The 26,378-nt window shown below is 40.4% G+C and overlaps 1 protein-coding gene across 5 annotated transcripts in view; it reads right to left on the reverse strand.

The window, feature by feature from the left end:
* PTPRA (protein tyrosine phosphatase receptor type A) overlaps positions 1-26,378 on the reverse strand; it is a 128,823-nt gene that overhangs the window by 29,780 nt on the left and 72,665 nt on the right. For 3 of the 5 annotated variants that reach the window (XM_070420028.1, XM_070420026.1, XM_070420029.1), the window contains 4 exons: positions 26,134-26,160; positions 13,016-13,100; positions 11,487-11,560; positions 11,145-11,281 (listed from right to left, as the gene is read on the reverse strand). In XM_070420028.1, coding sequence (XP_070276129.1) covers positions 11,145-11,281; positions 11,487-11,560; positions 13,016-13,100; positions 26,134-26,160 — 323 coding nt within the window. Of the gene's footprint in view, positions 1-2,425; positions 2,520-11,144; positions 11,282-11,486; positions 11,561-13,015; positions 13,101-26,133; positions 26,161-26,378 lie in introns of those variants that run through there. The other 2 variants (XM_070420027.1, XM_070420030.1) reach the window with 2 other exon arrangements.

Consider the following 26,378-nt stretch of genomic DNA (forward strand, 5'->3'; position numbering starts at 1 on the left):
GAAGGGAGCAAACATGTTTCCTGGGAACCATCAAGACAGTGATAAAGAGAAATTAAAGGATCCTAAGATAAAGGGAGTCAGAATCTCATAGTCCATCTGCCTTCACTTACGATTTTCCGTTCAGAGTTAAAACCCTGGAGATTTTACAAGTTATTTTTATTTTTAAAAAAATATATTTTATTGATTTTTTACAGAGAGGAAGGGAGAGGGATAGAGAGTTAGAAACATTGATGAGAGAGAAACATCAATCAGCTGCCTCCTGCACACCCCCTGCTGGGGATGTGCCCGCAACCAAGGTACATGCCCTTGACCGGCATTGAACCGGGGACCCTTCAGTCCGCAGGCCAAAGCTCTATCCACTGAGCCAAACCAGTTAGGGCTACATGTTATTTTATTGAGAAGCAATTTCTTTAGATCTGGTGCTGCTAATACTTAAGTGGAGGGAGGTGGGAGGGAGGGATAGTATCCTGAGCAGGACTCTTACACATGAATAGAGACCCTGCTTAAGACTGGAATTTCCCAATTCATCCAGGTAGGCTAGATTTCCATGTTTCCACCCTGGTCAGAGCAAGATAAGATACAAGATTTTAAAGCCCCCACAACTAATTCAGAGGCATTACTTTCCCAGTACACACCTTGTCTAAAATGATGTAAAACAAAGGTAGACAGCAAGACTTGAAAATAGTCCCCAGGGTCAGTAATAACCATGACCATAGTCCTATCAGCTAATAACCATGACCATAGTCCTAACAGCATCCCTAGCTTCTCAGGTCATGATGAAGAAAAACTAGTTCTCCAGCCATGTTAAGTAAGGTTCCTAAAAGCAAAGTGAGGAAGAAACAGGAGCTATTGTTTGACAAGAGAAAAGGGCTTGCTCTAGAGAATATGGTGCTAGATGCAAAGGGTCAGGCTGAAGAGCCTATGTCAGGGATGAAAACAAGGAGAATCTTACTCCTTTTCCTTTCTACCCTGAAAAACCTAGCCCAGAGCTAGGAAGCAGCAGATAACCAGAAGGATTTAGGTATAAAATCTCTTGAAACACTAGGTGGCATCAAAGACCATTTCATCCCTTGCTTAAGCCTTCATTGGAAGCAAGATTAAGCCATTTTTAAAAAACATGTTTTTTAAAACATTGTTTTTCAATTTTTATATTTCTAAAAATACAAATATATCCATCACATAATTTAACTTACAAGTTCTCTTTGGTCTTTTCCCTCATCATATACTCCTCCTTCTCACAAATAAACTTAAAAATACTGTGTTTATCATTACCTTGCTTTAATTTATTTGTACCCCATATATCTTGTATCCTTAAACAGTATTTTTTATTATTCAGTCTGCTTTTTGATAAAAATGGAATCATAATAAAGTGGTAATTTGTTTTTATTTTGTCCAATGTTATGTTCTGAAGACTCATCTAGGTTGTTCCATGTAGCCAAAGTTCATTCACTTTACTTTGTAGTGTTCCATTTTGAGTCCATACCAACATTTATTTACACACTCTATTACTGACGAATACTGGGGTTGTTTACAGTGAACAATCCTAGTTCAAACAAAAATTGGTATGTGTTTCCTCATGCACATGTGCAAGAGTTTTAGGTATGAATATAACTTTACCAGATAAGGCCAAATTGTTTTTCAAAGTAGTTGTAACAATTTACACTCCCATCAGCAATGTAGTGTTCCCTGTTGTTTTGTATACTCATCAACTTTTGCTATGGTCAGACTTTAAATGTATCAAATGTCAGTTTAATTTATACTTCTCCTGATTTATTAATGAAGTTGACCATCTTTCCACAGATACTGGTCAACAGGGTTTCTTCTTCTGTGAACTACCTAGCAAGTATTTCCCCCTTTTCTCCTGGATTGCTTGTTTGTTTTCTTAATTTGTACGAGTTGTTTATATATTCTACTCATTCTTCATCAGTTATAAGTGTTACAGATATTTCTTGCCAAGTTTGTGGCCTGCCCTTTCATTTTTTATGGTATCTATTTATAAACAGAAGTTTTACATCATAATGTAGTCAAGTTGGTTAATCTTTCCCTTTATCAACATTTTAAGTCTTAAGAATCCTTTCCTACTGTGAAATTATATTTTCCTACATTCATTCATGTTTCATCATTCTGTCTGTTAGATTTCAGTGTGCACACTAACTGGGACTGATTTTTGTTTCTGGTACGAGACAAGAATTAATTTTCATTTATTACCCAATTGTTCCAGCATTATTTATTGTAAAGACCATCTTTTCATCTAACAAAACTACAACAGCATTTCAGTCATGAGTAGGCTTCCACTTACACACAAATCTGCTTTGGAGTTCTCTATTTTATTCCACTGATCAATCCGTCTATCCCAGTACCAATACGTTACTGTCTTACTAGATTTTATAATACTCTTTACATCTGGTAAGGCAGATCTCCTCACCTTGTTCTTCTTCTTCAGGAATGTCTTGGCTATTCTTGAATCTTTTCTCCTCCATATAAATTTTAGAATCAGCTTGTCAAGTTCCACAAAAAACCTGTTGGGATTTTTATTGGAATTGCATTGAATCTACATATCAGTTTGGGGAGAATTGACATCTTTACAATATTGAGCCTTGAATTTAGGCTTTTTCTTTAATGTCTTCAAACATTTAAATATTTTCTCTAAAGATTTTGTAAATATTTTGTTAAATTTATTCTTAGGTACTTTATATTTTAAATGCTACAGCAAATGGCCATCTTTTAAAAATTAGTACTAGATTCTGACTGTGGCTTATGCAAAGAAATGCATTAATTTTTAATGCTGTTTTTGTATCTATCAATCTTACTAAAATAACTTACCAATTCTGATAATTTATCTGATGAGACTTTGCATTTCTCTGAGGACAATATTCTATTCTGTGAAAAATGCATATTTTGTCTCTTCCTTTCCAATCTTTAATACCTTTCATTTCTTTTCCTGCTTCACTATGCTAAGATCTCCAGTACTGTTTTGAATCTCATTCATTCACTTTTATGTTTGAATTCCCTTTTAAATACACTCACCGAACAGCTACCAGTGCCTGAATATTCTGCTGTGATGGGGAATCAACACCTTCCAAGGTAGTTTATCTCATCCTGGAACAGTTTATTTGGAAGAACCCAACACCCAGATACACAACTTCTTTTGCATTTCCCTTGTACTGACTAGTGTAAAACTCAGATGTCAGCTGGCACCTTCTCTACCCCTTGGAAACTCTGAAACCCCAATTCCCTAGAATGTTGAATTTAAAGCCCTTGACACAGCGCCTGCTAAATTCCTATAAGTGTTTGGCTCTAATTCATTTGTTAGAGACAACTCATTAATGTAGATCAGGGGTGGGCAAACTTTTTGACTCGAGGGCCACAATGGGTTCTTAAACTGGACCGGAGGGCCGGAACAAAAGCATGGATGGAGTGTTTGTGTGAACTAATATATATTCAAAGTAAACATCATTACATAAAAGGGTACAGTCTTTTTTTTTTTTTTTTTTTTTAGTTTTATTCATTTCAAGTGGGCCCCGCGGGCCGTAGTTTGCCCACGGCTGATGTAGATGCTACTTTGCTTCTACCTTACTCCAATGTCACACAGTCCTGTCACCAGGTTACACACACAAGCCTTTTCATCTGGAAATCCAAGAATTAAGCTGTCTCTATTAAAGACGTAGGATCCTGCCCTAACCGGTTTGGCTCAGTGGATAGAGCATCCGCCTGCAGACTCAAGGGTCCCAGGTTCGATTCCGGTCAAGGGCATGTACCTTGGTTGCGGGCACATCCCCAGTAGGGGGCGTGCAGGAGGCAGCTGATTGATGTTTCTCTCTCATCGATGTTTCTAACTCTCTATCCCTCTCCCTTTCTGTAAAAAATCAATAAAATATATTTTTAAAAAAATAAAGATGTAGGATCCTGAGCAGTGGGGTGTCACATCTTGCAATGCACAGATTTTAACCGTCTCACTAGCTCCACCTCATTCCTTCTCTTCTCGCTCTCTATCCCCCCACTTCCTCTCAGGAGCTAACCAAATTTTCGTGTGTGTGAACATGCTTTAGGGACCTCAATAAGTGACTTTTCAAAATGTTTCTTTTAAACAAATTCAGTGCTTCCTTCTAAGACCAATACTGGTCAATAAAAAAGTTGCAGCTTATAATTCTAGGACAAACATAACCTCATGGAACTTTCAACCGTGGTAGGGTTTCATAAAGATGCTATACTCTTTCATAAAGCCTGTCAAATATCTGAAAACAAACTGTTGTGTCCTATGCCCATTGTTCCTTCAGCTGTTCACCCCATCAGCTGTTCACCCCCAAAACAACTTCCCATTCCTTTTCACAGAGACCTGACCACAAGACTCCTGGCGTAGTTCAAGCTAGCGACATCAATTCTTTATTCTACATGCAGTACATCCATCCTAAATCTAAGCTCCATTAGCTTTATTTACCACATATATATTTTAAAACCTCTGCTTTAAAAAACATTATAAAAGAATATGCTTGTTGTAAAAGTCAAATAAATTCAGAAGAAAGAGGAAATTCCCTATCATGTCTCTCCTATATATTCTACTTTCCTTTATAGGTAACCCATTGCTCACAGTCACAGTATTCTTCTTCCAGATTAAAAAAAATGCATTAATACACTCATGTATTTTTTTAAAGGGAGTATTATACCATGTATAGTCCTCTGTAATGTGTTTTCTTCATTAACAGTACAACTTAGATTTTTCTATGCCAACACATTTATTTTACTGACAGTACAGAATTTCATAATGGACACAAGAACTCATTTAGCCATTCTGCTATTTGATAGATATCTGCTTTTTATTTTCTTTACTATTAGAAATAATGCTGTAATGAGCATCCACGTACAAATACATATTTGGTTTTCTGTTAGAGCAGTGGTTCTCAACCTTCTGGCCCTTTAAATACAGTTCTTCATGTTGTGACCCAACCATAAAATTATTTTTGTTGCTACTTCATAACTGTAATGTTGCTACTGTTATGAATCATAATGTAAATATCTGATATTCAGGATGGTCTTAGGCAACCCCTGTGAAAGGGTCATTCAACTGCCAAAGGGGTCGCAACCCACAGGTTGAGAACTGCTGTGTCAGAGTCTCAGAAGTCAGGTCAGATAGTGTGGGTATTTAAAATTTGCTTGATACTGTTAAATCATCCTTCCAATGCTATACCAATTTGAACTCTTTCTACCTGTCAATGACAGTATATGTATCCCCATACCTTTGCCCATACTTGGTATCAGTCTTTTAAAATTTTCATATCTGACAGGCTCAAAATAATGGTTGTTTTAATCTTGCCTTCCCTGATGACAGATATAGTTGAGCTTTTTTCCATATGCTTATAGACCTTTTATTTTTCTGTGAATTGCCAATTTTGTTACAGCAGGTTTGTAGAAGCTCTATATATTATGGAATAGTCTGTCTACCTGTGGCATATAGCTTCTCCCAGTTGGCCACTTTTTATGGAGACATTTTTTTATATAGATGTTTAACATTTTAAATATATTTACTACCTTTCAATCTATTCCATTTTGGAACGAATCTTGTGTTTTGCTTAGAAAGGTCCTCCTTACTCCATGATCATAAAAATACTATTCTATGATAGTAGACACAAACTGGTGTGTTTGTCCTAGGTGTTATTTGTCAGCCTCTTTCCTGATAGGGTTAACTGATGCAAGCACAGTCACACTTGCCCCACACGGTGCCAACCAGATTCTCTTTGCCAGGCAGGACTTTGAAAGCAGCAGAGGCTTCCTGAAAGGACCCTAGAGCCAGCAGAACAGGCCTGCTCTGCCCAAGTGCTGGTAGCCTACCTCATCTTTTGGTTCTGTCAACTTTTCCAGTGTCTCCCCAACTGACAGTTTTGTTGTTTTGCTTCATTTAGTTGTGTTGACTTCTCTGGTTTTTAAATAAAGGAAGTGACTTAGCAGTATCAGTGAGTGGGTTGTAGTTGAGAAACTGATGGAAGAAATGTGGGTGATGTAAATCTGATTCCTGTGTTCAGATAAAGGGAAAGGAACTTCAGTTATTGCTTGTAATCACCTGGAATGTGTTTCAGCTGGTGGTAAAGGGGTGGGAGAATTCCAATTAAAAGTAGATGAGAAATGCTGACATTGAGAATTACTTCTGACAATGTCAGGTAACAAAACAAGAAAAAGCACAGCTCCAATATCAAATGCTCACCTGCACAAACAGTGCAAGGCTCAGGGCCTTTCTATGACTGGCTATGTTTTTTGCTGAACCAAATGTTAACATTTCAGAATTTTGCTGGTTGCTAAATGTTAATGACAATGGAATTCACATCTTTTCTGGGTTGCTTGTATGAAAAACAGGGCTTTGGTGAGACAATTGAAATAATGCTGAAAGGCAACAGAGGAGTTGGCAAAGGCCAACTTCTAAAAATCTCTCTACTGTATCTTGTTTTCGTGGTGAAAAGTTCTCTCCACTCTCACTGCTGATGGATATAAGGATGCAAGCATAACACAACCTAGAGCAGTGGTTCTCAACCTTGGCTGCACATTAGAATCACCTTTTTAAAATCCTGATTTCTGGGCCTCCACCCCATAACAAAGAAACAGAATTTCCAGAGGATGCGGCATTTGGGGCCTTGACTTACGAGTGTCCCGACTAACGAGTTTTTCGAGATACGAGCCGTCTCTCAGCCAATTTTTTGCTTTGAGTTGAGTTGCGAGCTAAAATTCGGGTTACGAGCCAGCTTCAGATACCCCACCGCTAGTTGGCCCAGCGAACGTCACAGTGATTTGACATATGAGTAATCTGAGTTACGAGCTCCGTCACGGAACGAATTAAACTCGTAAGTCAAGGCCCCACTATACATAAACAAGGTAGAAAAGCAAAGGAGCTAATTGAAGCAACTGAAGTAATTCATTGAGTTGGGTCATCAAAAATCATCAAAAAAGGAAAGGAGAGCTTAATTTTTGTATAAGGTCAATTTGTAATTATGGTATGGTTAACTAAACTTTTGAGTTAGTGTAACAGCTCAGGAAACTGGCCAGGATTCTAATAGTGGGCTAGGTTGGCAAGTGGAAACCTGGACTGAATTGGATTCAACTAGGTAACAATGAAAAGTCAGAAAATCCTTGGCACAAAGTAGTGATCAGTGTTACATGGGATCTAACAGGCTCAACCTTCTTACTGATACTTTCACCATGTCCTTGATGGGATCCACAAGTGCCTTGCTAGAGGGTGAACACTTCTTTCAGAAGTGCTTTCCTAGCTGTCTTTACCACAGTGAGATGCTGGTGGAAGGGACTGGCTTCAAAATGGGATCCTTGATCTTAGTGGGATGGAAGGAGCCTCAGAGGCCATAGTCACCAAGGCTCAAACATTTCTGGTTTTGGATAATTCATTGTGAAGGAATGAGAGGCAGCCAGCCCAGGTCAGTTGAGGAGGCCTGACTAGACTGCCATGCTAGAGAAAGGACCCCTTCTCTACCCAACTCCCAGGCCTGGGTCAGTTTAGAGACCCAGAGCCCTTCAATGATGGGCACACGTAAGGAAGAACCCTTCCACAGCACATCAACAGGCATATACCATGAATCGTCATCTTCATTTCCCCCTAAGATTCTGCAGCCATTTGCCATGGTAACTTCACTAGGTAAAGGGGGATCACCATTTGGGGTCTGGCCTTGAGCTAACTAATTCCTGAGAACCCAGAATGTCATTCTTTTATGCCAGCTAGAATGGAGCTTTTGCAGGCCAGCTGATGGAAGGAGTTTTGGCCTGAGCTGGCCTCACATTAGGAACAAAGTATTTTCCCAATGTACAGTTAGAATAGATATCTATAGCAAGCAACAAAATACCCACACTAGACTACCTGAAGCCTTTGGATAAGGACTATACAGTAGCAAGAGCAAATGCAAATTGCTGGAGCAGCAATCTCTACCAAATGGTAAGTCCCTAGGTGAGTCACAGAAATCCTAAGTGCTATAGAAGACTTAAAAGTTGCAGGATAGCCAAAACCGGTTTGGCTCAGTGGATAGAGCATCGGCCTGCGGACTGAAAGGTCCCAGGTTCGATTCCGGTCAAGGGCATGTACCTGGGTTGCGGGCACATCCCCAGTAGGAGATGTGCAGGAGGCAGCTGATCGATGTTTCTCTCTCATCGATGTTTCTGACTCTCTATCTCTCTCCCTTCCTCTCTGTAAAAAATTAATAAAAATATATTAAAAAAAAAAAAAAAAAAAAAAAAAAGTTGCAGGATAATGATGAGATAATCCATGCTTGCTGGGCCATTTTGGATTTTGGAGACAGCATATAACACATGTTGATATCCTGCTTTGACTCATTTATTGAGTGATCTGAAAACAGAAGGCTCTCCAGCTGATCAAAGCCATGGAGAAACTGGCATAGGGAGCCCCATGTGTCTGGTTAAGGTTAAGCAGGAGAATCATATTAGAAAACCTTAAGATTTGGGGGACAAGACCATGATCTTGTCAGCATACTCTGGTAGAGAATGTAAGTCTAACCATGGGACACTAGATATCCAAATGACTTCAACTAAGAAGTATTATGTGATTCAACAAGCCATAAATTTGGACATGTCCAGCAGAATTCCACCACCAGCTGGAAGTGATGTGTATGGAACATTTGCAACACACCCACTCCCTTTAATAGACACCTCTGACTTCCCGATGATTTCAACAGTTGACTGACGAAGAAAAACATCCAGCCTAGTGTACAAATGGCTCTGAGACATGCTAGCCCATTCTGCTGTGAGGTAATCGACTTAAGAGATGGCCCTGAATGGTATAAAAGAGAAATCCTTCTAATGAACAGAACTTCAAGCAAGGCACCCCACTACCTACTTCATTGGCGATCAGGATCTAAACCGATCCCAAGGTAGTAGACGACTGAAATAAAAAAGATAGGAAGTAGTTATGTCCTCCCAGATGGCACTCATTGCTAACCGCCAAGGAGATCTTGGTTAGCCCTTTCCCTTAATATCCCATTGCTGGCCCAATGAGCCCATGAATATAGTGGCCATGGTAGCCTGGCAATTGGCTCTCACCACACTATCTATTGAATTTGCCTACCATGCCTCTAAGAACACCACCTCTATTCAAGGATTTACTGGATTGCCTTATCATGGGATCTCAGTGACTATTACCTCTAAACAAAGACTTCATTTCACACACAAAGAGGTATGGCCATGGGGACACATACTCCATTACCCAGAAGCAGTTGGCACTACAGACTCTAAAACATTAGTGTGTCTACTGGAGACCTAGTGATGGTGCTGAGGCTGGGAACTTTTTTTAAATCCTCACCTGAGAATATGTTTTTTTTATTATTATTTTTCTTTGAGAGAGAGAAACACTGATGTGAGAAACATTGATCAGTTGCCTCCCAAATGCAACCTGACTGGAGATTGAACCCGAAACCTTTGGGTGTGGCACAACCCTCCAACCAACTGAGCCCCCCGGGCCATCGCTTGGGTGCTATATTGTGGGACCAAGTCTCAAGCAACAATGAGCAAAAATGATGCTGTTTTTTTCAACAGCCAGAAAAAAGGGTCCAAGTTATTCTATTAACTCTTGCCCAGTAAAGGGTCTTTTGCTTCAATTCTTGCCTCCTCCCAGCTATTCTTTACTTGGAGCTAATGATTTTCTCAGAGAGCAAATCTGACCACATTATCTCTGTTCCCCAAAACCCTTCACTGGTGGAGCAGATGAGTGGTGACCCACCCACCTGGTAATTGAAGCTCCTTTCCTTCTTGCTATTAGAGCTCCACTAATTTGGACTGGGTTCTGTCAGTTGCAGTAAGCCTATTTCTCCCTTGCTTATGACTGGTTTAAAAAGAAGCATGTGACAAGGGAAGTCTTCAGAAGCTTTTGGGAAAGTTTTCCTCCTTGGTAAAAGGAGACACACAGAAAGAAACAGTCATCCTTTGTCCACTGGATCTTGTGAAACCTCCATGTGGTGCCTTGAACTGGGGTAGCCATTTTGGTGTCACGAGGGGAGCCAACTTCAGTTGAAAGGTGTAAAGTGACTGAGAGTTTACCAATGCCCAAGTTGGTCCTCTATGTCCTCAAATCCATTCCCCTTTCCCTAATCATGACCAGCTTACGCCAATCTATCAGCACCTCTGGTATCAACAGCTGTTGTAGCCCCTAACTGTATTCCCTTCACCTATTCTGATCTCCCCATGGGCCATTCTCTATATGGCACCAGCCATTTTATTTCAAAATACAAACCTGGTTAGTCCATAGCTCTATTTCTTTCACGGCAATCTATAAGATCTATAGTCTGGCCTCATCTTCTTGCAGTTTCATTTCTTACTATTCTCTTGAGTCTCTGCCCTTCGGCCACATATAGCCCTTCTTTATTTTCTGAATGGGCCCTTCCCTCACGCACCCTCATTATTAACAGTCTGCTCCTGCTATTTCGAGTGTCTGGAAAGTCCCCCCCCCCCCCCCCCCCCGCCCCATCTCCCTTCCCCCAATGTCTTTGCCTTTGATTGGGTCTCAATGAAAACATCATTTCTTCAAAGAAGTTCTGACCTGGGATCAGAACCGATGGGCTAGAATCACCAACTGGTAGATTCACAAATATGTTCTGCTTTCTTGAGGGAGTTATAAAAAAATACGAATCTAAATTCCCAAGATGAGGCCTTTACTCTGCAGTCTGCCATGGTCCTCATTTTCCACACTGAGCTACTCCTTGTCTACTTAAGACACTCTGGGATCCCTAATCCAAACTCTAAAAGGACACCGTTAATACAGGCTCCTACTACTATGCGCCAGTCCTTCATGTCCTATATTGCTATTTGAACTAGTTATTTTTGTTCTTATTTATAGACAGTGAATTTCTTGAGGGTAGAAATTAAATCTGTTTTTTCTCCCCAGCAAATCCCTGGCACCTAGCACATATTAAATGCTTAATAAGTATTTATTAAACAAAGTAACAGATGTGATGATGAATGAATAGATGGATAGATAAGGGAGGTGAGACAAATTATTCATTTCCTGTCCATAATCACATAGGAAAGGAGTCAGAAGAACTTGGTGAACATTTTCTCATCTCTTAACCCATTAAAAACCTGTTTTCTCCCCCAACACCTTAGGTCTGCCTTCCTCCCTGCTGACACACTAGTCTCAGCAAAAAACTCACGTTGAATTCCTCTCTGAAGAGTTTGTTGTCATCGGCCATTCTCCGGTTAATCTCCTCTTCCAGCTTGTCTACGGGCAGAGGTGGATACTTCCTGTTGGTGCTTGGAGACCTGGCCAGAAGTGGCACACTCTGGGGTTCTGCAATGCACAAAGGGGAAGGTTAGTTATGTGCCCTGGGGACTAGTCCTTCTCTGGAAACTAAATTGGGGATTCTATCTCATGGACCGAGCTTCCAAGAACTAGAGCTGCTCTCTTCAAGTCTTTTTCCTTTTAGAATAGGGAAATCACTAATTTCTTGTTTTTCTTCTCCATGAAGATTTCCCATGCCATTAGAGTTCCTTACCCACGTCCTCAGTGCGGCCATTGGATAAGCGGAAAGAATTGGAATGACTCCCAGCTTGCTTGTATTTCTTAAACCTAATGAGAAAATGTGAAAAACTAAGCACAGAGGCAGAAGAGACCAATCATTGGTTTTGTATTTCCACTTTCAATTCAGCCTTTCTAAATCTTCTTTACCAAATAAATAGGCTTTAAAAAAAAAAAAAATTGACTTCAGAGAGGAAGGGGGAGAGTGTGAGAGAGAAATAGAAACATCAATGATGAGAGAGAATCATTGATTGGCTGCCTCCTGCACACCCCTGACTGCGGATCGAGCCTGCAACCCGGGCATGTGCCCTGACCAGGAATCGAATCTGGGAACCTTCAGTCCTCAGGCCGGTGCTCTATCTACTGAGCCAAACCAGCTAGGGCTAACCAGGCTCTTTTAAGAGACAGGTCCTGCACATGGTACTCCTGCTCACCCTCAGCACACTAGAACAGCGGTCGCCAACCTTTCGGACCCCACGAACCACATGTGGTCCGCAGACCACCGGTTGGCGACCGCAGCATTAGAATCCAACCCAGGTATCACCAAGAGTATATTCTAGCTTGTGTGACTTTGTGCAGTTCCAGTTCCAGAACTCCCTGAAGATTACAGTCATACCAGGTGAAAAAAAGGATGAGTGGGTAGAGTATAGTAGGGGGAAGGAGTAGATAAGAATATCCATATCAAACAAAAATTCTGTTATTTCCCCAGTGCAACCAGGGAAAAGACCAGAGTTTCAGACTGGGTGAGCACAGGTCTGGTCTCAAGTCTCCTGCAGGATGGTGGATACACATGACAAATTATAGGGGTGTCCAAGGTTCCCCTCTCTTTATATCTGTAGAACAGAAAGAGCACACAGAGCAGCTTAAAGCCAAAGATAAGGGCGAAGTTAAGCCTAATTAGTCAGGGCAGTAGGAAGATAACAAATACACTTCCCTCTTCTCTCCCTTGGGTTCCCCTTTCTTGTTTTTGTTCCCTGTTTGAGTAGTATTATCTGGAGGACCTTGAAAGAAAGTCAGAAAGGGGAACCCTATAACTCACATGGTTTAGTGCAGTAAGCCAGGGTAAGGAGTCCTAGAGGGGTTTGGGGACAAAGCCCCAGGTATAAATATTTTATATGCTTTATTATATAGAGACCAGGGGATTTTTAGGGGTTGCTTCAACAGGGCTAGATATGAAGATCTTAAACACTTATCAATAGTATACAGACTGTGGCTTCTTCCCTCAACCTCCAAACCACCATCCTGGACTTTAGATTGCAGTAGAGTTGGGAGGCTGGATTTGGATAGGTGGAAGCCAAGAGAAGGGGCTGAGTCTTGAGGAAGACTATGTGGCTTTTAAATAATTTCTAAGTAGAAATTTAATCTTATGAGCACTATCCTGAGTCATTTCCCTCTATCCTCTTAATTATTCTCATCCTACTGTCTTCTGAACTATGCAGGCTTGAGGCCCTGGGGTTACTGAAATAGAGTCCACGAGAATGGAGAAGCATTAGTTCACATGCTCACCTTAACATGTACAGAACTATGATAATAAAGACGATCACTAGCAGAGAGGACAGGGCCACCATCACTGCAATAATTGGCGTTTCATCTGAAATTGAGAAAAGAAAACATGTCATTACCATTGTGTGCAATGGAGGGCTCAAGTTGGGTGCTCCGGGAAATACCCAGGAAGAAGGGCTCATTCAATGCTTCTGTAGAGACAGGCCATGAACAAAATGAGTGAGAGAGACAACACTTCCTACTGCTACCTATCTCTGCTTATCATACATTTGTTTTCTGTCTCCCTGGATTTAAAAAATATATTTTTATTGATTTCAAAGGGGAAGGGAGAGGAAAAGAGAGATAGAAATATCAATGATTAGAGAGAATCATTGATTGGCTGCCTCCTGCTGGGGACCAAGCGCACAATCCGGACATATGCCCTTGACCAAAATCAAACCCGGGACCCTTCAGTCTGCAGGCCAATGCTCTTTCCACTGAACAAAACCGGCCAGAGCTGTCTCTCTGCATTTGAATAAAAGCTCTTTGAAGGCATAGACTGTTTTGTCCATTGCTATAGAGCCTAAAACAGAGCTTAGTACATAAACAAATAAATATCTGAAAGCATGAACACATCCAATCTGATGGCAATCTAGGTAAGAGGGTCAACAACATACTCTCTCCCCAGCCTTAATGGGCTCCACCAAGAGCAGTGATGGAGAACCTTTTGAGCTCGGCGTGTCAGCATTTTGAAAAACCCTAACTTAACTCTGGTGCCGTGTCACATATAGAAATTTTTTAATATTTGCAACCATAATAAAACAAAGATTTATATTTTTTATATTTATTTTATATATTTAAATGCCATTTAACAAAGAAAAATCAACCAAAAAAATGAGTTCGCGTGTCACCTCTGACACGCGTGTCATAGGTTCGCCATCACTGACCTAGAGGAAGACAGGAGATAAAAGAATTTTCCTGTCATAAACTCAGATTGTTTCCTGGCATAGAGAATACTGTTCCTGATTAAAGCAAGCAGACATTAGATCCTTAAGAACTATGTATCCAAAATGCCGGTACTGTTTTCTACTTCTTTCCACAGCCAGAATCCCAACTACAGCAAGATATGGCTTGGAGATATATTGGAAGGCAGGTTCTTGGATTTCCATTCCATAGGGCCTGGCTTCCTTTCCATCCAATATTTAGCTTTCTTTCTTATGGCAGCTAACCAGGTACTGACTCATTCTCCTCCACTCTCATGCCCCTACCACTAACTACACAACATCTTGAGTTTGTAACTATCTTCATCATTTTGCATCCTACTAAAAGGGAGGACAAGTCCCTCCCATGTGAAAGTCAATCCTGTTACACATCTATTATTGTTACCTCAAAGACTTGTCTTCTTGACCTCATTTACTCGCCTCTACTCACCAACAGCCCCATGCTTCACAGTTAACTTCTCACAACAGTTGTCTTATAAAAACAGTCATTTTCTCTAATTCTTTACCTCTGGATAACTCCTTAGCCTATTTTGTTCTTGACTCCTACCTCAGTGCTCCATTTAAATTGCTCATCAAGCCCAGCTGGTGTGGCTCAGTGGTTGAGCATGGACCGATGAACCAGATCAACGGTTCAATTCCTAGTCAGGGCACATGCCTGGGTTGCGGGCTCGATCCCCTGTGGGGGTGTGCAAGAGGCAGCCAAGCAATGATTCTCATCATTGATGTTTCTATCTCTCTCTCTCTCCCTTCCTCTCTGAAACCAATACAAATATATTTAAAAATAAATAAAAATTAAAAAACTCATCAAGAACACACAAATGGCATATTACCAAATCCAATGGAAACATTCCCATTCACACCTGATTCAACCTCTTAGTAGCATTCATTAAAAAAATATTTATAGACCAGCAATTCTATGCTAGGCACTGTTCTAGACCATGGGAAAAGAAAAGTGAGGGGATACTGTTCATTAACAAGTAAACACATAATTTCAGAAAGGGACAAGTGCTATGAAGAAAACAGTATGATTAATTCAAATGGCAGCAGAGTAAGGGGAAAGCACACTCACTTCCTCTCAGGATCAAACTGAAATTACAACTAAATTATAGAACAATAAACCTGATAACCAACTGAACTAGCTAAACATAAGTCTTATAACCAAGGATTTACAGAAGCAGCCTGGCAGGAAGAGTGGAGATGCGAAAAGAGCTGTGAATCTTGAGGGGTGGGGTGGCATGTACGGTGGCTGAGAATCTTGAGGGGTATCTCAGGTGCAAAGGTTCCCTCTGACACACAAGGAGTCTTAACCACATGCGGGGCTCCCCAGCCTGGAGCACCAGAGCAGGGAAGAGATGCCCATATAATATCTGACTGTGAAAAATCAGTGAAGATCTATCCACCAGGGAGTGTGCTAGAAACCCAGGCGCCTTCTTAAAGGGCCAAAGCACAAAATCTCATTTGTGGGCACTCACCCTGGGCTCCAGTGAAAGAAAGGCAGCTCAGAGGGTTGTGTGGCTTTGGGGAGAAGGTTAAAGGATCAGCTGCCAAGGGTCCTGTGCTGATTCCCTCACCCGCACTGCCAAAAGAAACCATCTTTCCTAGATCAAGTACTCCCCTCCATATAGCATCAAACTAAGAAAATGCACTAGCCCCACTCTCCCAACTCCCTGTGGCCTGCCGTGCCAAGCTCCTCTTCCTCCGCATAGCCAAATCTTGGTCTGTTTTAGCCTGATGAACTCTGCTGGCCTCACCAGGACAGCTCCCTGAGATCCCACCCACCACAAAGATCCCCAGGCCCCTAGTAGGTGGCAGCTGGCCTTGTTGGACCCTGAGACTTTTGCTGAGTATCATCAGACTCAGTTCTGGTGCCAAGTCTTAATTTGTATCAACCTGGAGAACACCAATAGCCCCTACCTAGTGACTAACTGAGAAGCTATCATGCAACCCGCCTACCACCAGGGACTTTCAGTGACTTAGCCTAACAGGTAGCTGGCGGCAGATCTCAGGGTATCTTGGGCCTTTTGCTGACTTGTCCCTAAACTTGGTGCCCATGGAAGCCAGCCTTGGTATGCAATTTGCCCTCTCTCATGCACACCCATGCCCAGCAGAGGCAACCACAAACCCAAACCATGGATTGCTTTGTAGCTCCAAACATGTAGCCGAGGGCAAGACAAGGGCAGCCCCTGATACTGATCTGCACCCATGTCCTTCTCAAAGAGGCCCCAGAACCAACACACCTGGTGGCAGGCTTCAGACCACATCAGATCATGACCTAATTAGCTCCACAAGTGGCATACCCAAAAGGAGCTCTTGGTAGGCACCAGACCCTGCAGGCATGAATTCCGTGTTGTGGGGTCAGGCCCCACACAGACGATCGTACATTGTGGTTGGTGTTGATTCTCATAGCCAACCTGAGACTCAATCCCACTCACGGACAGGCCAACTATAAGACTCAACTACAAGGGGAGAGACCAAGATGGCGGCGTAGGTAAACACCAGAGACCGCTGCCGCAAACAACCATTTCAAAAATACAACTAAAAGACAGAACGGACATCACCCAGAACCACAGGAAGGCTGGCTGAAGAGAGACTCTACAACTAGAAGGAAAGAGAACAGCAAATCGAGGCTCAGAGGCGGCGCAGTGTGGAAAATACAAAGGTACCGAGGTGCGCGCGCAAAGCGGGCTGGTGGCTGAGGGCGCGGTTGTCGTTTTCGGTCGGGAGTGAGTCTCAGACTCTGGGCTCCAGATCCGGGCGAGTCTCTAGGGACCCAGACTCAAACGGGAGAAGCGGGATTATCCGGCATCAGTTGGAACCTGAGGGCAGCTTTCTCTCCGAGGTTTGCAGCGGCTGCCGGGGTTCTGAGAAGCAGAGCCTCTGGGAACGGGACTGAGCGCAGCCATAACTGCTCCCTCCGCCCGCCCTGTTGATCCCGCCCCGCCCAAAGCCTGCGCACAGCCATTTGCCGATCGCCTCAGGCAAAGGCTGGATTAGCGCCTCCCCAGAAGGCAGACGTTTTCCTTACAGCTGATTCCTATAGCCAGTCGGCCTGGGGGTCAAATCCCTCTAGTGTTAACTACAACAATTAAGGCTTGGCTAGAACAAGACTGCGCACAGAGACCACAAGGGGGTGCACCAAGAAAGCATAAAAGATGCGGAGACAAAAAAACATGACAGAAATGGAGGATATGGAGCTAAGAATCGCAATTTTGAGGGCTTGCCATAAATTTGTGCAGAGCCTCACGAAAACTAATGAGACCCTCGATGCTACGATAAAGAAATTAGAAAGTAAGCATACACGGACTGAAATAAAGAATATTATACCCAATAGCAGACCAGAGGAGTACAATAATCAAACAAAAGATTCGACAAAAAACACCCAATTGGAAAAGCAAAATGAAAAAAGAATCCGAAAGTGTGAAGATAGTGTAAGGAGCCTCTGGGACAGCTTTAAGCGGTCTAATATCAGAGTCATTGGAGTGCCAGAAGATGAGAGACAGCAAGATATTGAAAACCTATTTGAAGAAATAATGGCAGAAAACTTCCCCCACCTGGTGAAAGAAATGGACTTACAGGTCCAAGAAGCGCAGAGAACCCCAAACAAAAGGAATCCAAAGAGGACCACACCAAGACACATCATCATTAAAATGCCAAGAGCAAAAGACAAAGAGAAAATCTTAAAAGCAGCAAGAGAAAGAGGCTCAATTACCTACAAGGGAATACCCATACGACTGTCAGCTGATTTCTCAACAGAAACTTTGCAGGCCAGAAGGGAATGGCAAGAAATATTCAAAGTGCTGAATACCAAGAACCTACAACCAAGATTACTTTATCCAGCAAAGCTATCATTCAGAATTGAAGGTCAGATAAAGAGCTTCACAGATAAGGAAAAGCTAAAGGAGTTCATCACCGCCAAACCAGTATTATATGAAATGCTGAAAGGTATCCTTTAAGAAGAGGAAGAAGAAGAAAAAGGTAAAGATACAAATTATGAACAACAAACATGCATCTATCAACAAATGAATCTAAGAATCAAGTGAATAAATAACCTGATGTACAGAATGAACTGGTGATTATAATAGAATCAGGGACATAGAAAGGGAATAGACTGACTATTCTTGGGGGGAAAAGGGGTGTGGGAGATGCGGGAAGTGACTGGACAAAAATCATGCACCTATGGATGAACACAGTGGGTGGGGAGTGAGGGTGGAGGGTGGGGTGGGAGCTGGAAGGAGGGGAGTTATGGGGGGAAAAAAGAGGAACAAATGTAATAATCTGAACAATAAAGATTTAAAAAAAAAAAAAAAAAAAAAGACTCAACTACAAAAGGAGGGCTCACATGACCCACACAAGAAACATTCCTGGAGCACAGGTGATCAGGGAGACTACACCACTGAGCTCCACAAGACACCTACTACATAAGACCACAATACCAAGACTGGGAAACACAGCAGATCTACCTAATACACAGAAACAAGTACAAAGAGGCAGCCAAAATGGGGAGAAAAAAAAAGCCTCAAATAAAGAAAAGGAGTAATCCCCAGTAAAAGAACTAAATGAAATGGAGGCAAGTAATCTACAAGATCCAGAATTCAAAACAATGGTTATAAAAATGCTCAAAACACTTAGGAAAAGAATGGATGAACTTAGAGAGAACTTAAGCAAATAGATAGTAAACATACAAAAGGACACAGAAATCATAAAAAAGAACCAGCCGTGAATGAAAAATGCAATGTCTGAAATGAAGAATATACTAAATGCAATCAATAACCTTAGGTAAAGCAGATGAATGAATCAGTGATTTGGAAGACAAGGTAGCAGAAAACATGCAATCAGAGCAACAAAAAGAGAAAAAGAATTTTTTTTAAAAAAATGAGGCTAGTTTGAGGAACTTCTGGAACAACATCAAGTAATAATATCTGCATCATTGGGTTCCAGAAGGAACTGAAAGAGAGCAAGAGACTGAGAATCTATTTAAAGAAATAATGACGGAAAACTTCTCAAAACTGGTAAAGGAAAAAGACGCAAAAGTCCAGGAAGCAGAGAGAGTCCCAAACAAAATGAACCCAAAAAGGTCCACACTCTGACATATCATAATTAAAATGGCAAAGGTTAAAGACAAAGAGCATCAAAAGAAAGACAGTTAGTTACCTACAAGGGATCTCCCTTAAGACCACCAGCTGATCTCTCAACAGAAACATTTCAGGCCAGAAGGACTGGATGAAATATTCAAAGTGATAAAAAGCAAGGATCTATAGCCAAGACTACTCTACCCAGCAAGGCTATCATTTAAAATTGAAGGAGAAATAAAGAGCTTCACAGACAAGAAAAAACTAAATGAGTTTTCATTACCACCAAACCAATATTACACAAAAAATGTTAAAGGGACTTCTTTAAGAAAAGAAAAGAAGAAAAAAAGAGAATTAAATGCTCCAATTAGACATAGTATAGCTGGATGCATAAGAAAATAACAGCCATATACAGGGTGGGGCAAAAGTTTATAGTTGTTTATATGAAAAATAACACAATAATTAATAAATAATATTACAAGAGTAAACTGTGTTTCATGTATTCACAACTGTACACCTAACTTTTGCCCTACCTTGTATATGCTATCTACAACAGACCCACCTCAGAATGAAAGATATACACACACTAAAAGTAAAGGGTTAGAAAAGGATATTCCATGTAAATCAAAACAAAAGAAAAGGCTGGGGTAGCAATACTTACATCAGACAAAACAGACTTTAAAACAAAGGCAGTAATAAGAGACAAAGAAAGACATTACCTAATGATAAAGGGATCAATCCAACAAGAGCATAAAACCGTTGTAAACAGTTATGTACCCAACAACATAGGAGCACATAAATATATAAAGCAAATACTGGCCCTGGCCAGGTAGCTTGGTCAGTTGGAACATCATCCCATACACCAAAAGGTTGCAGGTTCGATTCCCTGTCAGGGCACATGTCTGGGTTACAGGTTTGATCCTTGGTTAGGGTGCATCTGGGAGGCAACTGACCATCAATTCTCTCTCACATAGATGTTTCTCTCTCCCTCTCTCTCCCCACCCCGCCCTCCCTTCCTCTCTTTTTAAAATCAATAAAAAACATATACTCGGGTGAGGATTAAATAAATAAAGCAAATATTGAGGGATATAAAGGGAGAGATCTATAGTAAAACAGTCATAGTAGGGGATTTTAACATTCTATTGACATAAATGGACTGTTCTTCCAGACAGAAAATCAATAAGGAAACAGTGGCCTTACATGATACTCTAAACCAGTGGTCAGCAAACTGCGGCTCGCGAGCCACATGCGGCTCTTTGGTCCCTTGAGTGTGGCTCTTCCACAAAATACCACGTGCGGGCGTGCACATACAGTGTGATTGAAACTTTGTGGCCCATGCGCAGAAGTCGGTATTTTATAGAAGAGCCACACTCAAGGGGTCAAAGAGCCGCATGTGACTCATGAGCCGCAGTTTGCCAACCACTGCTCTAAACCAGTGGTTCTCAACCTTGGCTGCACATTAGAATCACCTGGGAATCTTTTTAAAATCCTGATTTCTGGGCCGCATCCTCCGGAAATTCTGTTTCTTTGTTACTAATGTTGTGGCCCCACCCCATAACAAAGAAACAGAATTTCCGGAGGATGAGGCCCAGAAATCAGGATTTTAAAAAGATTCCCAGTCAACGAAGGAAAAATATCACATGATCTCACTCATTCATGGATAATAAAGACCATTATAAACTTATGAACAAAAATAGATACAGAGGCAGAGATGCCTAAAACAGACTGTCAAACTGCAGTGGGAAGGCCGGGGAGAGTAGGGGGGCAGAAGCGGGGATAAGAGATCAACTGAAGGACTTGTATGCATGCATATAAGCATAACCAATGGACATAAGACACTGGGGGATAGGGGAGGCCAGGAGATTGTCAAGGGCGGGGGGAAAAGGAGACATATGTAATACCCTTTGTAATACTTTAAGCAATAAAACAATAAAAAAAGATTCCCAGGTGATTCTAATGTGCAGCCAAGGTTGAGAACCACTGCTCTAAACCAACTGGATTTAATTTATATTTTCAGAACATTTCACCCCAAAGCAACAGAATATACATTCTTTTCAGATGCACATGAAACGTTTTCCAGGACAGATCACATATTAGGATGCAAAAAAGTCTCAATAAATTTAAGAACAATAAAATCATATCAAGCACTGTAATGGTCTAAAATTAGAAATCCATTACAAGAAAAAAAACTGAAAAACACAAACACATGAAGGCTAAATAATATTTTACTAAAAATGAATAGGCTAACAATGAGATCAAAGCAAAAATTTCAAAAAATACCTGAGACAAATGAAAATGAAAACACAAAATCTATGGGACACAGCGAAAGCAGTCCTAAAAGGTAAATTCACAGAATTACAGGTCTACCTCAAGAAACAAAAAATATCAAATAAACAATCATGCTATCTGATATCAAACTACTAGTATACTATAAGTCTATAGTAGGCAAAACAGCATAGTACTAGCAAAACCAAACAAAACCAAATAGACACATAAATCAATGGAACAGAATAAAGAGCCCAGAAATAAACTCACACCTATATGGTCAAGTACTATTTGACAAAAGAGGCAAGAACATGCAATAGGGTAAAGACAGTGTATTCAATAAATAGTATTTGAAACAGTGGACAGATAACATGCAAAAAATGAAATGAGACCACTTTCTTGCATTATATAACAGATTAAAAACTTAAACGTAAGACTCAAAACCAAAAAATTCATAGAAGAAAACAAAGGTAGTAACATCTCTAACATTTTTCTTAGCGATGATTTTTTCCGATATATCTCCTCACACAGGGAAACAAAACAAAACAAAAACAAACAAATGGGACTACATCAAACTAAAAAGGTTTTCAGAGCAAAGGAAACCATCAGTAAAACCATCAATAAACCATCTACCAAATGAGAGAAGATATTTGCCAATGATAATCTATTAAGGGGTTAATGTCCAAAATTTATAAAGAACTCATACAACTGAACACCAAAAAAAACCCATACCAAACAATCCAATTCAAAAATGGGCCGAGAATCTGAATAGACACTTTTCCAAAAAGGACATACAGATGTCACCTTGCCCATTTACAATAGCTCAGTGGATAGAACATCGGCCTGTAGAATGAAGGGTCCCAGGTTCGATTCCAGTCAAGGGTACATGCCTGGGTTGTGGGTTCGATCCCCAGTCGGGGTCGTGCAGGAGGCAACCAATCAATGATTCTCTCGCATCATTGATCTCTCTCCCTCTCCCTTCCTCTCTGAAATCAATCAAAAAAAAAAAAAAAAAAAAGACATACACATATCTAATAGACATATAAAAAGATGCTCAATGTCACTAATCACCAGAGAAATGAAAATTCAAACCTCAATGAGATATCAACTCACACCTGTCAGAATGGCTATCATCAATAAATCAACAAACAATAAGTGTTGGCAAAAATGTGGAGAAAAGGGAACCCTCATGCACTGTTGGTGGGAATGTAGCCATTATGGAAACCAGTATGGAGGGTCCTCAAAAATATTAAAAATGAAACTGCCTTATGGCCCAGCAATTCCACTTTTGGGTATTTATCCAAAGAAATCCAAAACACTAATTCAAAAGAATATATGCACTCCTATGTTCATTGCTGCGTTACTTACATAGCCAAGATATGGAAGCAACCCAAATGCTCAATAGATGAGTGGATAAAAAAGTTGTGGTATATGTATACAATGGAATTTTACTCGGCCATAAAAAATAATGAAATCTTACCACTTGTGATAGCGTGGATGGACCTAGAGGATATTATGCTAAGTGAAATAAGTCAGTCAGAGAAAAAGAAATGATTTCACTTACATGTGAACAAAATCGAAACAGACTCATAGATACAGAGAACAGACTGATGGTTGTATGTGTGGTTTGCAAGACTGGGTGATAAAGGTGAAGGAAAGGATTAAGAAGTACATACTGGTAGTTAGAAAATAGTCCCAGGGAATATAGTTAACAATAATATGATAACTATGTATAATGCCTGGTGGATAGTGGAAATATTGGGGAGGGGGAAGCATTTTGTGAAGTATAAGATTGACTACTGTGCTCTATACTTGAAAATAATACTGAATGTAAACTGTAATTAAAAAAAAAATAAAACATCAGTAATTTAAAGAAAGAAAAGAATGGTAGGGAATTAGGGAGTGATGGGTAAGAAGGGGCAGATTCGGCTATTTTAGAGTAGTTTGGGAAGGCCTGAAGTGGTTATGAGGTCTACGTAATGTGAAGAAGTGAACTATGCAAATATTGGGCAAATATTTCTAGCACAGGGAACAGCAAGTACAATAGCTCTTAGGAGCTTGGCAGGTTCAAAAACAACACAAAATCCAGTTTTAGTAAAATGTTGCTGAAGAAGGAGGCAAGAGCCAGAAAACTTAGGACTTTGTAGGCCATTGTAGTGAGTGTGGATTTAATTCTGAATGTGATGAGAAACACTATGTGATTGGAGGGCTTTGAACATGGTAGAGAAATAATTGGATTTACATTCTTTTAAAAGTTCAGCTAGCTAAATGACTCATAAACAGCAGTTATAAAGTGGGAGATAATCCAGCAGAATACGGTCTTATGGATGCCAAAACAGTTTTTCAAGTAGAGAGTAATCAGTTCAATCTTATATTAGTGATAGATTAAGTAGGATGAAGATAGAGAAGTGAAACTGAATTTGACAAGATGGCAGCTATTGGTAAACTTTTCAAGATTGGTGAGGAAGCCTAAATAGAGTGAAATAAAGAGGGAAAGAGTAGATAGTAAGATACCGATTCCTTATGTGAAGTGAGGACTTTTACCATAAGGCAGTGGTTCTCAACCTTCCTAATGCCACGACCCTTTAATACAGTTCCTCATGTTGTGGTGACCCCCAATTTCATTTTTACAAATTGAACATAATTAAAGCATAGTGATTAATCACAAAAACAATATGTAATTATTTCCGATGGTTTTAGGCGACCCCTGTGAAAGGGTCGTTCGACCCCCAAAGGGGTCTCGACCCACAGGTTGAGAACCACTGCCATAAAGGAATACATGTGAGGAAGATGTGGAGTGCAAAGTTTGTTTTTTTTTAAGAGATGGGAGATGACAATTTTCAACATACCCTGGTATGTGCCTCTCATCTTAAAATGAGCATTCAAACTGGCTGACTACTCTCTCCTCTTTGAAGAACTTTCCTCTTGGTTTCCACAACAAAGCACTCTTCTGATTTTCCTTCTATCTCTTGGCTGCTCCATCACATTTTCTTTGCTAGTTGTTCCTCTTCCAACACGAGATCTTAAAAATGCCTGATTTCCTCACAGCTCTGTCCTTGGAACTCTTCTCTATACTTTATGTAGTTGATCTGATCAGATAGCTGGCGGTAAGCAGAAATGATATGCTAACAATCCCCACATTTGCATTGCTTGTTTAGACCTCTCTTCTGGGCCTATATGGCATCTCCACTTTAAATTTCACAGGCAATGCAAACTTTCTGTCTAAAACATTTTCCTTTCCATTCAATAAGCTAGCTCTGCCATTCACCCTGTTAAAGTAAGAAATGTGGGCCATTATAATGAATGTGGATGCTTTTCTTCTATATCCAACTCAGTGCAAGTAATATATTCTCAGGCTAAAATGAATGCCTCAAATTTGTTTGCCCTTTTTTAAAATTCTGTTGCCCTCACTATAGTCACTATCCTCTCTCATCTGGATCACAGTAAGCCTCTGCCCCCTGCCAACCCATTCTACACAAAGCAGGCAGAGGGATCTCTAAGAAAGCAAATCAGATCATGTTCCTCTCATATGTAAAAACTTTGGATGGTTTCCCAAGCCTTTAGAGCAATGGTTCTCAACCTTGGCTGCACCTGGGAATCTTTTTAAAATCCTGATTTCTGGGCCGCATTCTCCAGAAATTGTTTCTTTGTTACTAATGTTGTGACCCCACCCCATATCTGAGGGAAGAGAAAGGCTGAATATTAAGAAAATATACATTAAGTAGAAGGAATCACACATCTTATGTTTAATCTTGAAGCCTACCACTTTGTCTTTTGACTTTCTTGTAAGATTGGTTAAAAGAGCAGTTTTATGGAGGAAATCTATTTGCAACATAAATCTACAAACTTCTTCATTTAATAGTTAGAATCAGGTAAGAGGATGTGAATAGCCAGGATACTGCATTAACTGAATCTAGTTCCTAAGTTTAGGAAAGCAAGAGCTGCAAAATTGAGGAAACTCTGTACACAGTATGGTAACATCTCACTATTCCTCACCAAATACAATGGCGGATAGATAACACATAAAAGGTTGGAGTACCTACTTTTCTGATTCAAATACTCCCTACTTAGCGGACTTCATAAGCCTTCAAATGTTCCATTACTTAATTAATACAGGAAAAATTGTGCACAGTTAAATAATGGAATCAGAAAAAAATACCTTGAAAAGTCTGATTTAATAGGAAATTCATGATGAGAAAGATTGCTTCACAGATTAACATTTTCCAAACTCAAACGCAATTTTCATTTCTTAGGCTGTTGGATGATTTCTTTCTCTTATGTTCTTTATAGCTTTATTGTTGTCCTAAGTAAAACATGCCATTTCTACAGATGTGTACCACATATTCTGCTCTCTGGTGATCAGGGATTTGGCAGTACTGCTCAGACCACCGACACAGCTTCTCCAGTCATAGGGACTTTACACTAAAGGGCTGAAATCCATATAAAGTGATAAAGGGTCGACATTTTGTTGACTAGGGAAAAACAACACAAAGGCTGTATTTTAAAGGTAACTACGGCCTAATATCACCAAAGGGTAATATTAACAAGGTGACATGATCAAGTAAGATACAGTTGTTTCATTACTTATTAAAACGCATCATAGCTATTAGAATCTGTAATCTACATTTAAAAAAACATGAGTACTTGTCCCTGTTACTCTTTTCTATGAGGTTAATATGAAAACAACTTTAGGGAAAGTAAACACATAACAGTCACAAATGCACAAGGTTACTACAGACTGTAAGCAAAGGAAACATAACAAATATTATACATTATAAAAGGGTCAGACATAGGGTGAGTGGCTCACCTCTTCTGTCCTTCGTGTCAGAATTACCTGTGTTACAAGTGAAAAATAGAAACATTCATTCAAATTAAAACATTACTATTCAACCTAAGGTAAGACAAAATAAACTCTAGGAATACAGATACATTCATCTTTATATATATTGGAGCTGTGAAACACTTGTGAAACGAGATTTCCCAGATTCACTGAACTTTTAATCAGTGGTTTGTCCTTCTCTGTGAGTCTAAAAACAATGCAGCATCAATACT

The sequence above is a fragment of the Myotis yumanensis genome, unplaced genomic scaffold (genome assembly GCF_028538775.1).
Source record: "Myotis yumanensis isolate MYYU_CA2020_CCGP unplaced genomic scaffold, mMyoYum1.0.hap1 SCAF_7, whole genome shotgun sequence".
Classification (NCBI taxonomy): domain Eukaryota; kingdom Metazoa; phylum Chordata; class Mammalia; order Chiroptera; family Vespertilionidae; genus Myotis; species Myotis yumanensis.